Consider the following 18,929-nt stretch of genomic DNA (forward strand, 5'->3'; position numbering starts at 1 on the left):
ATTATTCCAGTTTTGATTATCAGTAGTGTACCATTCCAGTTTCCTGACTATCAAAATGATTCGAAGTAGTGGTTTTCAGTCAACTACTACAGTTTTAGAAGTCCCTCATGGTCCTCCCTACTACCACAGACCCAAGATCCAGATCCATCTGAAAATGATACGAGGTCCTTGTCAATCAATAAGCATATGGGTGGGTTGTTGCTAACCATGGACGGGTTAAATATCTTAAGATAGATATATTCAGAGTACAAAACCTTCACAAGTAGCAATCCACATATGAAGGATCATAGCTTGGATCAGTCCACAGCAGTCCAAGCTTGGAAGGGGAACCCATAAGCCATAACCTGCCAAAAATTGTAACATTTGTAGCACTACTTTTTCAAATGCAGATTAGCTCAACTATTGAATCTACATCCTCCAGATGCACTGATGGAGGCTTAGAAGTAAAGGTTATCTTTACCCAAATCCATGCTGCTACCTTGCAAACCTCGGGCAGATTCATAGACCTTGTCATTAGGTTAATGCTTGGTGAGACTGGGCAGATTCATTAGACCTTGTCAGTAGGTTAATGTTTGGTGAGACTGGCATTCTAAAGGGAGGAGTACCCAACTAGAAAAGGGGGGAAAAGTTCAGAAGGGAGGGAAACCCTCGAAAAAAACTTCAGGCTATGGTCTGCCCCCTAGTAAAGAATATCCAGTAATTTAGGAAGGAAAAACTTTGGTTGAATGCTGCAAAACACCGACTCCTTTGATATGTACATATCTCCTAATTGGCAAACTTTAACATGTTCAACGATTTTGTATACATTAGTACCTTTTATGTTATATAAAATCTTGATGTTATATAGTCTTTAAATTTCATGTGTTCATAATAGATACGCTGAAATTTTATGCCCATAACCTTTCACTAAAACCCAATGAAGGTAAAAAAAACACATTTCAGTGTTTATTATTTGAATATTCAAAGAACAACATGAACTTCTATCGCACGCCATACAGTAAGCAAAGAACATGTACCACAGAGGGTGACTTCATTCAGTCGATGAGGGATTTCAATCTTTCTTTAAAGCTTCGATAACTGCTGAGAAATCCTCGTCACTGAGGCCTTGAGATTTTGCTACCTTGTACAGCTCATTAGCTGCTGCTGCAATTGGAGTTGACTGTGAAACGGATTCTGCCAATCCTAAAGCAAGCCTTAGGTCCTGCCATCATGAAATTCACTATGAGAATGCAGTAAGTTCATATATTTTTGGCAATCTGGAAAGACTATGGACCTTTTGCTGATGCTTTAAAGGAAATGCAGTTGGATACGTGGCTTGAACCATTGAAGGACCTTTGGTCAAGAACATTGGGGCACTAATGGCACCCTGTGAGACTACCTGCAAAAAAAGTTCAATGAAAGGTAACTGACTTGCTTCAGTCCTAATGCAAGGTGATCAAAATTGCAAGAAGATATGCCTATGACATTTGAAATACCTCAACTAGTACACCTGGGTCCAGTCCTACTTTCTCACTAAGAAGTAACCCTTCAGAAAAAGAAGCCATCATACTGCACATTTTCAAAATTAAAGCTTCAGGAAATATAGCTGCCAATTATTCAGAAGGAACAAAATTGCAAAAGCTAATCTATTCAATCTATTGTCGATTCATAGACTCAAGTTCTGTTCAAACCTTCCCATGATCATGTTGACAACAAGTTTCATAGCAGCACCATTACCAACATCCCCAAGGTAAAACCTCGACTACAGAATAAAGACATCAAAAAGCACAAGGAAAGCTTGAGATAATAAGACTTTGGAGTTTGGACCCAGGAACAAGAGAGGGATATGATGGAACACAATAATACCTTCCCCATGATGTCTAAGAGTGGAGCTACAGTTTCATATAGAGGTTTGTCACCTGTGAGATTGCAACCATGGCTTCAGTTTCTATGACATGGCCCTTGGTTGTGCCATACAACACAGCTTGGTGAAACAGAAAAATGAGCAGAGAAATGTAGGAAGAAGGGGAATAAAAAAAAATGCTGATGGCCAAAGTGCAATGTATTGGAGACAGGATAGAATTTAATACCAAGTACTTTAGGCTCTCTTTGGTATGCTTTTTATTTTTGATTTTTGTCTATTTAACAAAAATCATCTGTGAAAACCATTTTTGGTCAAAACATAAAAAACATTTGGTAACCACTACACAGAATAGATTGTAGACAAAAAAATATGTTTGGCATACCTATGTGCATAATAGTTTTTTGAAGTGGGTGGGTGGAGAGATGCCACCTTTACCCATCTTCCTTCCCAAAGCATAAACTTAGAACCGAGTTGTTGGGTATCATCGTGCTGATTTTAATTAGTGAGCTCCAGCGAGAGCCACGAGGGCCAATGACAACCACCGTGGATTGACTCCATTCCCCTGTCTCTGAGGAAAAAATATCAATCCCCATGGTTTCTCTTGAGTAGATGAAAGATTTATAAAATCCTAAATGCACCACTTTGAATTGGATTGATGAAGAAAAAGAAGAAGATGAAGAAGCATCATCATCGGCATCGGCAGCAGTGTTGGTGGTGACACAAGATCTCATTTTTATTTGGGAATTTGGAGGGAGAAGCAGAGGAAAACTTACTTGCATCTTCTAGAAGGTAACATCACTGTGACAGAGAATATGATTGTGGAAAAAATCGAAGAAATCCACCATCAAAGTTTTTGGGAAAAACTGGTCAGAAATGGATCAAATAGAAATGACCTGCCAAAAACTGTGAATCTCCATTAAATTTATAACAAGTAGAGATCCAAGACAAACAGATCAAAATAAAAATTACTATACTGCAAACGACATAGCCCCAGTAGACCCAAGACCACTATATTCAATTTATCCTCTCATTGGCGTCAAGAGGGTAAGAAAAATTTCAACCAGAGCTCTAATGGCGGATGACCAGTTGGGGAAGACCTTTCCTGTGAAATCTCGGTTAAAACCCACTCCAAAGAAACCCTTTTCATCTCTAGAATCTAAGTACTAGAGATCCTTTAAGACCCAACAAATCCAAGGCCTAGTTTCCGCCATCACCTCCATTGATTTCTCTCCTGACCCACCACACGACTTCGCTGCCACATTCTCAGCCTCTGTAACCCTCTACAACTCCCGAACTCTTGAATCCAAATTCAAGATCACCTATTTCAGCGACGTCGCTTACTCCGCCACTTTTCGTTTCGACGGTAAACTTCTGGCAGCTGGTGGCGAGTCTGGTATCATCCAAGTCTTCGATGCGAAATCAAAATCTGATCTCCACCGCAAGCTTCGCGATCACACTCGCCCCGTTCGTCTCGTTCGATAACCTCGATTTGATAAGCTCCGTTTGTCTTGTTCGACCAGAAGGCTGGCAATGGACGGCGGTGATATTGTGCTGGCACTGCTGGAAAGGTAGACTGGTGAGCTCGGATTTTGGAGGGAAAAGGCAGGAAGAAGAAGATGAGGGGGCGGTTGGAGTTGCAGGAAAAATAAGAAGAATGGAAGTGAGGGATGGGGTCGTAGGAGGAAGAAGAAGACGTTGGAGGAGGAAGATCGATATTTCTAATTAAACATGGAAATGACGTTCTTACCCTTCGATTTTGAGACCTATGAGCACGTGCTCATTAAAGTCCCACATAAAAAATCAAAAGTGATTTTCAACAAAAAACCATAAACGGCTTTAGATCTCTTTTTGGTTTTTGGTTTTTTTCAGTCTTTTTTAAATCGAAATAGGCTCCATAAACAATACCAAACACAATCAAAAACGTTTTTGAAGGCAAAAATAAAAAATAAAAACTATACCAAAGATGGCCTTAGTCTTTTAAGCTGCCATTTGAGATAAAAATTCATGTTAGAATGGACAATCCTATGGAAAGAATGAATAACATACAAGAATAAAAATGAATTGCACATCAAGACGTAGTAATTACCTGCTGTTAGAAATATTAACTGCCCATCTTCTGCAGGCTTTTTTGAGCCTGAAACTGGAGCCTATTAAAAAAGCACTAAAACTAGCTGGCTGTTATTTAAGCATGTGTTGATAGTGGTATATCACTTTGCAGTGAGGAAACATTTGAGATAAGGAATTGAGAAACCACAAATAATTAAATTTCTTACCTCTAAATATAATGCTCCAGTAGCTCTAATGTGTCTACTTATTGATTTAGCGGTGACATCATCAACCGTGGAAACATCTACATAACTGCCAATGCTCATCCAAAGAGAATTTTAACCACAGACAGTCACTAAACAAACTTAAGGATAGGCAACAGCAAACTTTGGAAACACATAATTGCAACCATAATAACTTAATATCCTTATTGCATCCTATGTTTTATATGTGGTTCAAAAGGCTTGAAAATATAAAATGAGTTCCTCCAGATTTTGAAACAGAAGGAAACTCAATAATAATGCTACGGGTTTATGATAAAATTAGGCCAGACTGCTTTAACATGAAATGTAGTTCAACAAAAGGAAGTATGAAGTACCCATATTGGATTGCCGTCCAGATGCACTGAATTTATTACTTTCATGCTTAAAGGGCGTACCCAGTGCACGAGGCTCCCGCCACTGCGGGGTCTGGGGAGGGTCATAATGTACACAGCCTTGCCCCTGCTTTCGCAAAGAGGTTGTTTCCAGACTCGAACCTGTGACCACTTAGTTTGGGGAGGGTCATTATTACTTTCATGCTTGCTTCCCCAAACTGGAAGCCTTTCTTTTTTGTGGGTTCAAAAAACTGGAAACTGCTTTACTATTAAGTTTGCAAATTCAATGTGTAGATAACCTTCAAAAGACAAAAAGATACGTCCAAATTGACCATAGGAGAGCATGTTTTGATAATTTAATTAAATTAATTTCATTCAGGAGTCCTACTAAATGAACTAATATGAATAAATAAAGCAAAGATCAGAAAACAAATAACTGACACAAAAAACTAAAGCATCGCCCAGAATATGTGAGAAAATCATGCATATACTGGCACCTTCTGTAAATCCAAGTACGTGGCCTATAAATTTTTGAGAAAACATCAGAAAGGTTTTAGATTCATTTAATGAAAAAGGACAAAGAAAAGATTTAACCCCTCATAATAGAGAACTACAAAACCAAAAACAAAGACTTGTAAAGTGCTAAGGATGGAAGCCAATGACAGCTTAGTTTAAAAATTCAATTCATGATAGCAGCATAAGAAATTAATACCCTTTCCCTGGACTCATTCCATTGACAGCGCCATGCTTTCCACAGGCAACATCAACCTGAAAGAGTAACTATAATTAGTTACACCTGAAACATGGTGCAGACTGTACTATAACTAAATCAAATATACGCACTGCACTTTCAGGATCAGCTAGCATCACAAATGTGACGTCACAAGATGCGGCAACTTCCTCAGGAGAGGATTTATATCTGCAGAAACAATAACAGTTCATGTCTAAGATTATGTTTGCTAAAGACGTATATTAACTACATGAGCATTGCAGACCTGCATGGGATGTTCAATACAGCTACATATTTCTTAGTCTCAACTAGTTTAATGTTGTCATATGTAAGGTAAACCATCATCATGGTTAAGAAATTGTTTTAGCTATTAGTAAAAGTTAACCATAAAACAAATGGTCCAGAACGAAAGAGAGGGAGAACCATAGGGAAATATAGAAAGCACAAAATCCTTCCATCCTTATCAAAACAATACAAAGTTTGCACATCAAAAACTTACTTTGCCCCCAAATTGATGAGAGGATCACACTTGCTCTTGGTCCTATTCCAGACTGTGACATCACATCTACAACATACGAGTCGAGGAATTAAACTTGCTATCATCCATTATTCTACTACCAGAGATAGAAACTGAAGGGAATGGGACCAAAATCTTTGAAGAAGCTTACTATGCAAAATATGAAGTACCTGAAAATTGCTGGATTTAGTTATACAACTAAAGAATAACTGAATGGAGTAAGCAAGTTTGTGTCTTCCATTAAACATCTTAAACTTATGGTCTTTCTAAGGTTGAATTCAAGTATCGTCTTTAGGTGCCATGACTGCAAATAGAATCTTCATTTTCCTCAATTACTCTTTTTAAGCTTGAATTGAACTACCATGTTTATGTGCCATGACTCCAAGTAAAATCTTCATGTTTAATTATTTTCTTAGACAATGGTAAAGTGAAATAACAATTTCTCCATCAGTAAAGGTGATCAAAATATACCCAGCTTTTATGAGATTTTGTGCCATTGGAGAACCCATGATTCCAAGACCCAGGAAGCCAACATGTGCTGGTTGTTCAACCACTGCAAGTTTGAAATAATAAGCATTAAAAGCATCAGCACTAACAAAACAAATATGAAAAAATGTCTCCGTCACGGCAATCCCTGGAACCCTTTCCGTCACCCCCCCCCACTTTAGAGACACATGGACGTACAAGTAGGCAAATTGACTGTTGGATAGATGAAGGAGCCCTTAATAGGCCACGAGTCAAATTTGTTAGCCTATCTTAACCATATGATGCACAATCTAAGGGGCTTGTTTCTTGATTTTTCTACAATCCCTATGGAAACTAAGTTCCCCTACTTCATGCAATTTTTTCAGCTACACAATGATACATCAGATTTGTCTGAATTTTGGTCCATGGCTAGATGTTGACGTGGATAACATGTCCACTAAATTTTAGGGTTAACCAAACTGCTATACGTTAGTTATGGTGGTGTGAAGAAAGGGTTTTGGATCATGCCGTGACGGAACCCCACTCACAACAAATATATAAAAATATCTTGCCTCCATTAAGTAGAAGTAATTGAAAAAGATGGGATAAAATGACACTGTCCGAATATAAAAACATTATTACCACTACTGATCCCCCTTTTTTCTTCTTAATAGATAATATTAACTTTCATTTTCCTTTTTGATAATAGGTTAATGAAGAGGAAAAGAAGGAATCAGACGACTCCACTTAGAGAAATAGCCACCCCCATGCTACCCCAACCCACAAGGGAGAAGAGAGAGAGAGAGAGAGAAAGTGGATTGTTCTCTTTCGATCTTAATGGGTACAGTTAAATATGTGGCATGAGAAATTGACAAATGGAAACACAAATAGGCAGGAAAAAAATAAGAATGCATAACAAAGAGTAATCAAGATAACATAAGGATTTATGCCGCGCTTCAAACAGTTAGATGCAATGCCTTTTTGTGACATTTTCAGATTCCCCAATTAAAGCTGTTGAATTCAAAACACATAAAGATACAGGGAACCTGTTTCTAAATAGACAACTAAGACAAAATGATTTTGCTTGGAAATCAAGCAACACCCAAATATTCAAAGAACAACAAAAAACAGGGAAAGGAAAAGGGAAGATATATTGAAAAGCAGAGAACTTTTCTTTGGAGAGAGAGAGATTTCAGTCTCTAATTTGGTGCTTTATATGTCCTCATCGAAAAATTTCCACACAAAACTCAAAAGTAATCACTATAATAAGTGTCCAGGTTACATACAGATTCATGAATTAGAGGACTAAATTAAACGTAACGGGTGAGGAACTGTGTCTGCATCATGATAATTGCTCCAACTAAGAATTAGATATCTTTTCTATTCTTAAGTTCCAAAGTAAATGAAGCCTAATTTTTCTTTTCCCCCGGTTCAGCCTTCGCAACGTCTCAATTCAATGCAAATGAAGATCAAACACATAAAAACAGACCGTAAATCTACCGGGAAGCTTAGCCCAAAAAAGAAAAATCAAATCAAATCAAAAAGTTCAAATGAATTAGAAAAACATCTCGACCTCATGTAGAGAATTAGTATCGAAAATAATAAATCAGGTACCCTAAAAGTCACAAACCATGAATTTGCTAAGGATTCAGGAAGAAAATACCTCTCGATGCCGCATTGGAAGTCTGAGAAGAAAAAACCTTGGTAGAAAAGGAGAAGAAGGGTTTAGTAGGAAACGAAGAGGTAGGTCGTAGTTTCAGATGGATGGGAATCTGAGGACAGAAGCTTGAGCACATTGTCATGGTTGTTGTTAGAGTGAAAGTTGATACGTTCAGAAACACGGATGCGCAGGAACAGAAGCTTGTCTTCACTAATGCCGTTGCCATGTCCTTCTCCTCCTTTTATCTACTCTACTCCAGGTGGAGTGGCATTGAAGTGGCACGCTTTGCAACGTAACGGATGATTGGATAAACAGAGACCCATCACTGACTTACTTGGACTCAGTTTGGAATACATTCATAGAATAGATTTTGAGCCTAAAATGAAAAATGCATTCTGAAGTGAATAGTTTTTCACCTCTGAATGCATTATAGTCCCATGTTATATTTAGAGAATACATAACAAACACAGCCTAAGACTCTGATTAAGGATGATAGCATGAATTTTTATCCTATCCGGTTCCCTGCCCGGTACAGTTGTCTAGTTCCTCTCATAGGGAGGCGAAAATGACGACTTAACCTCACTCGGGCAGTGTGTTCGGGCAGGGGGTTAGGTCAGCATTTCTGGCCCCCTATGAGAGGAACCAGAGAGGATAATGATCTATGATAGCATATAAGTGAAGGATACACGTCAATTATTTTGTTCGTCCAAAAATCTGTCATGTGTCATATTCGATGGAACTAAGAGTGTCAAAACCTAAACTAAATCGGTCAAACAGACCTGGTCCGATTGAGTCCGATCCAAACTGAAACGAGGCATTATCGGTTGGTCTTCGATGTGCGGGTTAGAGCACCATTTGGTTCAATTTGGGATAAACCGATAGGCCACCGATTGGCCCGCCCAATAGGACCGAACCAAACCGAGCACTGAAACGACCCCCTGAACCCTATAAATCTTACCTAATCCCTACCCAAAACAGTCTATACCCGAGTTTCAAATCAAACCAAATTGAAATAATAGCACAAACCAAACCGACCCAAGTTCAAACTGAGCCGAACTAAAAATATTAATCCTTATTGGTTCAGTTTCGGTTTCCCTAAAACTTACACCGAAACCGAAAAACCGAACTGAACCTCCCAGATTGACACCCTTAGATGGAACCCAAATTTATGGATAAGTAGAACTCAAGTTCTATTTCCTATCTATCAAGTTTCAATCCAATTGAAGTTAGTCAAATGGCAAAATAAATGAGTGTCTAAAAATACATAGGAGGTTATTTGATTCGCTTTGAGATTGAAGATTGACTACAGTGTGATCAATTCAAATATCACTCTTTCTATCCAATGGTCAGAATTGCCACATCATCTTGTCACATGATAGAATTACATAGATCAACCAGATAAGCTTATTTGGTTGGGCCATCAAGTGACAATTTTCATTTAAAAAAAAAATGCACGACAACACATAGAATGGTTTAGTTGCTTGGGATGGACCCAATTCCTTAGCCCAAGCATGGTCCATTGTGTGTCCTGGGCTTGCTACATTAATTCTTTTAATGTACAACATATCAATGTCCGATGTTAAATAAGGTCTAGAAGTCAAATTTCACTGATATCAAAATAAGAAGAAGGGGGCAAACCATTCCCCGGTAACTTATGTAACTTATGTTTGTTGAAGAGAGCCCGGATCATGTACTTGTACAAGGATAACAACTATTGTCCTGATACGTTGGTTAAGAAACACGTGGCAAACCATTCACCGGTAACCTCTTCACGGTGTCCACCGTTGGGTTGCATCTTACAAAAGGAGAAGAACTGAAGCAGGTCGATCTGTTCGAAGAAGAATGATGATGATGAAATGTTGAATAAAAAATTAATTAAATTGAAAATTTGAGAAAAAAAAAAACCAAATGGAGTAAATACGGAAGAGAGAAGAAGCAGGTGGGTGCTTTGATTTATTACTATTTTAATGACAAAAATAGTAAAAACATAGAAGAAGAATGGTAGGTTAAATAGATTAGCAGATTACTAGGTGAAACGGAAGGACAATCTAGGTATTTAAAAATATGGGGGTTAAAGGAGATGTAAAAATTTAAAAGCAGGGGAGTATTAGAAAAGAAGTTTAAGGTAGGATAGTTTTAATAAATATAGGGTAAGCGTAGGATAGTGATAGTAACTGCTCCTAAGAAGAATCATGAACAAGAAATTACTCATACACCTGAACCATCTCTATTGGTTTTCCCCTCATTTTATCATCACTTGTTGATCGCTGTCTGGGGCTCTAAACCCATCACACGCCGTTCAAGCATCGCTTTGGGTAAGATTTCCGCCTTTTCATGGGACAGCACATAAAATCTTTCAGTTATAATTGCTTTAGTTAGTGTGCCGCCCTTTGTCTCCTATACATTTGTTAAACCTCAGTTACTTAACCATTTGTGTCTCTTTATTCTTTAACTACTTGTTTAGTTGCCAAGTGAAAATGTTTGAAAAAGAAGACAATTATGTACTGAGACCCTCAATGGTAGCACATATTTTCTTGTGAAATGTCTGAAGTCCTCATCAATTGTCTCTTCTGTTTCCATCTCCTTTTTTTTTTGGCTTTCTATAGAGCCCATTTCTGTGGGGATCAGTGGGCTTTCCTGAAATAGTATATGGCATTTTGGTGCTTTTATGCTCCTCATTACCAATTAACCAAATGGAGTCCCACACGGATCAGGATCGTCTCCTGAGAGCAGGGAACATCCAGGGTGCTGCCAGCTGTTAGGTTGCCGCACACATCTCTAGGCATGCGCCGAGATGTGTGTGACACAACTCAACCGTTGGATGCCCCCTAGCAGCACCCTGGGCGCATGCCTCCCTGGAGACGAGCTAAATTCGTCCCACGCTCACCGTGCATAATACAGTATTTGGTGAAACAGATAAAATTTTTCTGCAAATCGAGCAGCAAAATTCTTGTATGGTCCATTTCGATGTATACACTGTATGTATATTCACACTTGTGCTATGAAATCTCCATTCCTAAGTACACACACTCACACAGTAAGGCGACCATATAAATGGTATGTCCCATCTCATTTCTAGTAGTAAACAAATTTAGGTTAAAACCTAAGGTGTCACACCCCGGCCCGGTAAATAAGGGCCAAGTGTGGCGGGATATCTCTGACATCCAACCAATCCCCAAGGATCACAAGTGCAGTACCCTATTTACAATCATTGCTCACAAATACAGTAATCAGAGGCAGCGGAAACAATTAAATAATAAAGGTAACATCAGTAGTAAGAGAAGTCTATGTGATATTTCATTTATATAAAGGACAAAGCTTGTGATACTACTATACAGTTCTCAAAGGTACTACAGGGTAAAACTATACAAAAACTATATTATATCAATATAGAAATATTTATAAGCATAAAATAGTGGGGAGATAGCCTGGACTGTTAGGCCAAGATCGGAAGATTGCGCAATCATCACATGCGCACGAAGTATCGTGCACTTCCAACTCCAGCGCCGCAAATCCATCATTAAAAGTAATTAAATCACCTGAAAAATAGGGATATCCACAGGGGTGAGCTCTCAACTGAGCCCAGTAAGGAAATGCATGCAAAACACAACACAATAATTCATGATGAATGTGTTAATCTAGCATGCTCCTAACATGGATACTAAGTCTTATGTGGTATAAGTACTACTGTGGTAGATGCTAACCTCGAAGAGAACCCGCCAGGAAAGCATGACACAAGGCAGCTAACCCAACAGACCCCCAATGACCAACTGGAAAGCATGACACCAGGCAGCTCCAGACGTCGGTCACCCGAGCGAAACCATTCTACCACGGTGAGGACCCGCCAGGAAAGCATATCACCAGGCAGCTAACCCAACAGACCCTCAATGACCAACCCTACGTTTATTCCCACAAGGAGTACACACGCTAACATGGGACAGTGAATGGTACCCTAAGCATACCCTTCGGTACGTACCACGGGTTGTCCAACACCTTACCCCCTGTTGGTAAGGGGCGTAGTACTGGGTTATGATATAACAGCCTAGCCCAGTGCAAACTATGCATGATAGCACATGTATGAATAGCTGAATTTAAATAGAACAGTATTTCTCCAGTAATAATCATCAGTAACAAGTAAATATCAGTGCAAATGCAAGATGCCAATGCAACCTAATTCACATGCGATTCTAATGCAAGTAAATAAAAGCTAATAAACTATATGAACAGGATAATTTTGATGATGCATGACATGGCAATCGAACAATAACAAATTAAAATGGTAAACACTCCAAAATTAAAGTCGAATTCCCTTACGAAGTTGCAGACTAGACTAATTCGATTACCCTTCAAAGATCCCAGCAATACGAGACAAGAATAGAGTATACAGCCCAACACGGTCCTAAAACATTAGAAAAGATCAAGTGTTAGGGTCGAAGGCGCCTAAGGTCTAACCAAGGGTCTAGGGGCATTTCTGTCCAAAAATATTGAACCGGATTCGAGAGGGCGAATTGGGATCTTGTTCCTAATGGTCGATCTTGACATGCATGGGCTTAATTTCATGGTTTCACCTAATTCTAAGGTGGGTCCATTTAATTGAGGGTCCAATTTCATGATTAATTCCAAAATTGAAAAATCAATTTGAGGGGTTTAACAAATTAACCCAAATTGATTATCAAGGGTTTGTTAATTGAGTAAATCAGCAGAGAATTGGGTTTCTAATTTCATATTTGGCTTCCTAATTTAGGGATTTCATAATTTAAACCCAAATTAGTTGACTTAGGGTTTATGGTTTGCCATTAGAAACAAAGAATGGGCTGATTAGAGGTACAGCCATGAAGATTCAGCATATTGAACCTAAACAACACTAAACAGAAGAAATTAGGTGGAACTTCCTTTGTTTAAGCTTGGATTAAAAGCTTTAATGGCAGAAATCTATTTAGGCATAGTCTAGGCTGAAATTAGATCAAATTTAGAGGAGGAGATGGAAACAGCATTCCCCACTGGGGAACTGGGTCCCACAGCGATAATTTTACTAAAGTACCCTTGTAACCCTATTTGGTCGTACAAAACGTTATATAAATATATTTTAAATTATACTTACATTGAGTTTAATTAAGGGGAGGTTACACTGTCGGCTAGCAGGACTGACATAGTAGCTCGTGCGGGGTCCCATAAGGTCAAAATTACTATTCTGCCCCTAATACACTAATTAATTAAAAATACAACATACATACATATAAAATGGGATTCTTACCTGGGATTCGGCCTAAGACAGAGAGAGGCTTCGCAGGCCATCAATCCAGCATGCCAAGCTTATGTGTTGTCTTCCGCTAGACACCTCCGACTCATTTAAGGCCACGGTAGTTGGCTGATCGGAATGCCTTTACAGACGAGTCATGAGATAGGTCTGAATTTCTTAGTCAAGATGGCCCTCAACTTGAGGTTAGCATGGCCAAATATTGAACCAGAACCTGACATCACAGATTTCAAAAGTTCAAATTTATTCGAAAATTTGACCGGGTTTCACATAAGGAATACCAAGATCCATTTGATAATTAAACACATTTCCAGTAAGTTCTTCTTAATTCGATAACCACTTGTCATACAATATGATTATACAAATATGACATAAATCGTGGGTTTGTAGTTGTAGATTTGATGGACCATTCTATATATCTTCCATGCATGGGCTACCCTAGGCCTAGCTAGTTTGACTTTCCTCCAAACCCGAGTCTGTTAAGCATTGTATTAAATAATTTGGAAATCTGATGATTGGTGATTATTAGACGATACAGATCTATCCATGTTAAATTTATCATTAAAAGCTTAATGATCATATTATATTATTTTCTCCTGAAGAAAGCTTAAAATATGTTCTAATTAAGTTCTAACCTCTAGCTAGGTTTTCATGCCCGACCCTTTTAATGAAATGTCCTAAAACAACCAAAATATCCCTAAAGTCTAAAAGTATTGTACCTACCTAACTGCCATGATATTATGATAACTCAGACCCACCTTCCACCAAAAAAAGAAAAAGAAAAGTTTCCATGAAATTATAAGTTGTGGGTCATTTTGTGTTCATATATAATTTGTATTTATTCTTTTCTTTTCCTGATTTCTATTTTGTAATATTTTGGGGGAAAAGATTTCGAGTTCAGGTTGGTTAAAATGCATAGTCTCACCCGAAACACTGTAACAAATCCCTTAGAAAAAGTCTTTTATGTCTCTATTGGTCAAAGTTTTCTATTCTACCCGTTCTTCACCGGAAACAAGGGAGCCCTCTCCTTCCCCCCCCCCCCTCTTGAAAAATTCGTCTTAGAGTCGGATTTTGGATCTGGTTCCTCTTCAGGGAGCTCAACACCCAGGGAGTGCTCAGGGGGCATCCAAGGGTTGGGTTATGCCACACACATCTTGATGTACATCTAAGGATGTGTGCGGTACAACTCAATGACTGGATGCCCCTTAAGCATACTGGGCTCCTTGGAGAGGAGCTCAATACTATGATTTTTATCCTCTCAAGTGCAGTGCATCACATTTGAGAATCTAATCATTCATCCAACACTTACGAAGATAAAAAGATATCACAGCCCATGTTTTACAATTGAAATCTCAATTAAGTGTGATGTATTATGGAAGATAAAAATCCCGGAGTGTAGTAGAATTGAACACTCTAGTAAGAATTATAGAATTTTTTTCTTTTTAGGTAAATAGAACTATAGAACTATAGAACTTGAGACTCATTTATTTAATTCATTTTATATAGTAGAATATAATAATTAATTAATGGTAAAAACAGTGATGCATGTGTGTGGAACGTCAATTCCAACCCCTAAAGGTGCGGAAAGGAAACCCCCATCAGGCATCAGTATTCGATACCAACCAGAAGATAATTAATAGAGCTAATTAATGAAAGCACTTGATCACCTTCCTTTTCCTCTCTCTCTCTCCATTATGATTTGTGAAACTTTACTTCTTTCTCACTCTACTGACAGATTCAGTCACTCGACTCAAAGTGTCTATGCTTTTTGGTTGAAAGTTGAAACTCAACTCAGAGTCGAAGTGTTGAACTTTAACCCTGCTTTACTATTGGATTTGAAAGAGTGAGAAAATTGTTTTTAATGAGACTCTCTGGTAATGAGAGTGAGAGAGAACATTGTTTTTAATGAGACTCTAGTAATTGTAGTTGTACTAAGTAGTTTATACACAAAGAAACGTCAACTTGGGTTGGTTTTTTCTTTTTGAGATCAACGGAGATGTTCTGGCATTTTATCAAAAAAAATAAAAAAAAATGTTCTGGCATGCATGCAGAACTCTAGAAATAGTGTGGAAGGGTGGGTGTGGGCAGTTAAAGGAGAGGGAGAGAGAGGTTTTAGTAATCAGAATCAGTACCCGGCAATTCCCATCCGGGTGAGTTGTGATTGCCCGATTCTAGCAAGACGATCCAAAGTTTCTTAACTGTCTTAAAAATCAATGTGAATAAAATGAAAAAAAAAAAATCTTTCTCCGCCACCACTGCAACCCTCTCTCTCTCTTTCTCTCTCTCTCCATGTTCCTTGCAATTTTCTCGAGTGAAGGATCCAGATCCTTTGCTGTCGAGCTGCCCGGCAAGACCGTGCTGCTCAGACACGGTGCTGCGTGCAATGATCGCCTTACCCTCACTTGGGCAAGGCATTTAGGTAAAGGTAAGGGGGACATTACGTGCAATACCGTGTCTGGGCAACACGATCCTGCCGGGCAGCCCAACAATAGAGGATCCAAATTGCTTGAGTGAGGATCATGTTTTTGTATAAGTACCATCCAAGGTCTTCCAGGGTCATTCACATGGAATCCACGAAAGAACCACAGTAGGACTGGATTCCATGTGAGTGGCCTTGGAGGGTTTTTGACAATATTTGTACAAGGACATGAACCAGTCTCTTTCACCCTTGCCTTCTCTTGCTTTCCCTTTTCCTCTCTAGCTCTCTTTGTCCATATCCCTTGCAACATGTCTCTCTCTTTTATACTTGCCTTCTCTTTCCCTCTTCCTCTCTAGCTCTCTTTCTCCATGTCCTTTGCAATTTTATCTCTTCTACACTTGCCCTCTCCGGTTCTCCCTCTTCTTCCCTCTCTTTTATCCTTGCCTTCTCTTGCTCTCCCTTTTCCTCTCTAGCTCTCTTTGTCCATATCCCTTCCAACAATTCTCTCTCTTTTACACTTGCCTTCTCTGGCTTTCCCTCTTCCTCTCTAGCTCTCTTTCTCCATGTCCTTTGCAATTCTATCTCTTCTACACTTGCCCTCTCCGGTTCTCCCTCTTCTTCTCTAGTTCTCTTTCTCTCGTGTCCACTACAATTCTCTCGCTTGTACCCTTGCCTTCTCTGGGTCTCCCTCTTCCTCTCTAGTTCTCTTTCTCCCCATCCCCTGCAATTCTCTCCCTCCCTCCCTCCCTCTCTCTCTCTCTCTCTCTCTCTCTCTCTCATGCAACTCTCTCTTCCTCTCAATCACTCCCTCACCCCTGCACAACTATCTCTCTCTCTTGCAAGTCTCTCTTACTCCCAATCACTCCCTCACCCCTGCACAACTATCTCTCTGTCTTGCAAGTCTCTCTTACTCCCAATCACTCCCTCACCCCCACAACTCTCTCTCTCTCTCTCTCAATCACTCCCTCACCCTTGCAACTCACTCTCTCTTTCTCTCTCCGCTCTGCTTCTCATCTCCTCCTTCCTCTTCCTTTGTCGAGTACTAGGCATCCACAGAGGTTATGGTTTCCAGTAAAAGATGGGGCCTTGATTCAATGGTGAAATGAAGATCTATGCAATCCTCTCTCTACCCTCAATTCTAGAACTTCTCAATCCTTATCATTCGCTTCATGCAACTCCATCTTCTTCAGCAAGGGCATAACTGATATATATATATATATATTGAAGAAGAAGCGGAACATAACCAATTGCTAGGTATTGAGCAGTAGCAAAGCTCAAATGGCTCTCAACTACTCATGCTTATTCCTTCTTGGCGTGCAAGAGCTTATTAGCAACTTCTGAGTTTTAACCCTAGTTTTCAAACCAAAGAAGTTACCTGAGGTCAGGCGAAGTATTGGGATTACTTGAATCCTAAGCTTGCCGGTCGTTTTATTGCTTAAGTTTTCGGGGTGATGGTCTTAGCGACCTCACCTAACCATACCACACTGGCACATGCCTTAATTCCCAAATTCCTCAAAAGCTACAAGAACACCACCTCCTCCATTCATGCCTCTCCGCACTAGAAATTAGGGTTTTGGGTTTCCACCATGAACATGATGGCTTTAGAAGACGAAAAAGAAACTCTGGTCATTTCCTCAAGTTCAAGATCCTTTCCAATAAATCCGACAAGGTCTACTCACTAAATCTCATCCAGAGAAAACTTATAGCAGATCACAACCATAAATTTATACCGATTTTAATACAAGAAACTTAAGTTGCAGGGATATCTGAGATTGGACGATCCGGATCATGACTCTGGAGCTCCCGATCCATAATGAGGAGGGTTAGAATCCACATAATTCGGAGAAAACGCCGATTCTGATTCGAATCAGGTGATTCCTTGAACCTAGCAAAAACGTGGCTTAAATAGTACTGAAAGAAAGGAATATAAAAGTATTCCACATGGGTACGGGATCGAATTTCCCAACCATCCGTTCATGGTCACACACAATCTAATGCATTAATAAATGCACTTTACTAGCTTCCTCCTTAGATTTCCTTTTATAAGAAAAACGAAGAACGATCGATGATATATATAGTTTAAAAAAAAAAATACAAAATTGCAGAAAGAGTTCGAATCTAAATCCTCCCTACTTACCTCCCTCCCACATGAGAAAAAATACAAAATTTCTGAAACTGAAAAAAACAAATGTGGTAAATTTACCTTCTTTCTTCATCGATATTCTATTTACATCTGTGCATCGATTCAATCCCAAACCCTACGAACAAGCTACAAAGGACGATCAAATTTCCTATGATCTATCCCCAAATTAAGAAGAAGAAGAAGAAGAAAAAGGCACAGATATGTTGTATACAAACTAGAATTCGACATTTAAATACAGATTAGGGATTTGATGCGAGCATTTGATGATGGAGAAGAAGATACACACATACACAGACAGCATATATATCATATCCAGAGAGCACCAACATCTCTGAGTAAAGGCACCAGTTGTCCACTGAGATGAAGCGCAGTCAGACTCTCTAATCCTCCCAACCTCGTACCTCCTATGAACACTGCCGGTGTAGGTGAAGAAGGTGTAGACAGAGGCGGAACCCCTGATCTTCCTCCACCATCACCCTGGCTATCGTGAGCAGCGAGTGCTCCCAATTCGGCTTCTTCTAATTCGATGACGGGCGGGTGAACACCAAGAGTGGAGAGTAAATTTTTCATGACGTTACACATGAAGCAGGAAGTTTTTCCGAATATGATCACCGGATTTTCCATTATCAGCCTTTCTATCTTCCTTTCCGTCGTTTCCCCTCCGTCTATTGTCAGTAACCCCGGCGCCAATCCTCCTTCTGATAAGCTTCTTACTCCTTGCATCGCCGGCGGTCACTGTGTTTATGTATGAGAAGAGAGAGAGAAGAAGAAGAGGTTTTGCTTCTGCTTTTGCAAGTGTTTCTTGTTTCGTCGACGGTGGGGTTTTTTATAAGGATTCACAATGAGGCCGATTCAGTACGTCGCTCTACATGTGATCCTCATGGATTGGCTTTTGCAGTTGCTGACGTCAGTGAGGAGATCGGGTGGTCTTGTTTTTAGGCCAATGGAATCGATGGTGAATTAGTCATGGTCATTTTTGGAATTTTATATTGGGGAAAAACTCCCCCAGGGGGACCGGGGAGTGTTGGAGGTCACATGGTTTGGAGTGACCATGACGTCAGCTATACGTCCCACAGGGGAGAGACTCTCTCTCTCACTCGCCCAGATTCCCAGAAATGGGGGGTAAGTGGTAACACGACGACTCAGAGTCATAAATTAAAGAGAGGAGGGGGGCGGGGGGAGGAAATGGGGGTTGACGTAAGCGATGGTGGTATGGGTCTAATACTCTAAAGGGATACGCATGTGACGTCATCT

The 18,929-nt window shown here is 39.6% G+C and overlaps 1 protein-coding gene and 1 long non-coding RNA gene across 2 annotated transcripts; one reads left to right on the forward strand and one right to left on the reverse strand.

The window, feature by feature from the left end:
• Positions 1-885: 885 nt before the first annotated feature.
• On the reverse strand, positions 886-8,121 carry LOC122656565 (glyoxylate/succinic semialdehyde reductase 2, chloroplastic). Its single transcript, XM_043851145.1, has 12 exons — positions 7,860-8,121; positions 6,203-6,284; positions 5,714-5,779; positions 5,328-5,403; positions 5,197-5,252; positions 4,117-4,201; positions 3,930-3,990; positions 1,846-1,898; positions 1,671-1,741; positions 1,476-1,548; positions 1,274-1,378; positions 886-1,201 (listed from the first exon to the last, which is right to left on the reverse strand). The coding sequence occupies exons 1-12, from the start codon at positions 8,080-8,082 to the stop codon at positions 1,052-1,054; spliced, it is 1,101 nt and encodes a 366-aa protein (XP_043707080.1). The 5' UTR covers positions 8,083-8,121; the 3' UTR covers positions 886-1,051.
• On the forward strand, positions 2,244-18,088 carry LOC122656566. Its single transcript, XR_006332125.1, has 3 exons — positions 2,244-2,253; positions 15,525-15,532; positions 17,951-18,088. It is a non-coding gene; the product is annotated as an uncharacterized LOC122656566 (long non-coding RNA).
• The last annotated feature ends 841 nt before the right edge of the window (positions 18,089-18,929 follow it).

This window comes from Telopea speciosissima, chromosome 3 (genome assembly GCF_018873765.1).
Source record: "Telopea speciosissima isolate NSW1024214 ecotype Mountain lineage chromosome 3, Tspe_v1, whole genome shotgun sequence".
NCBI classification, from domain to species: domain Eukaryota; kingdom Viridiplantae; phylum Streptophyta; class Magnoliopsida; order Proteales; family Proteaceae; genus Telopea; species Telopea speciosissima.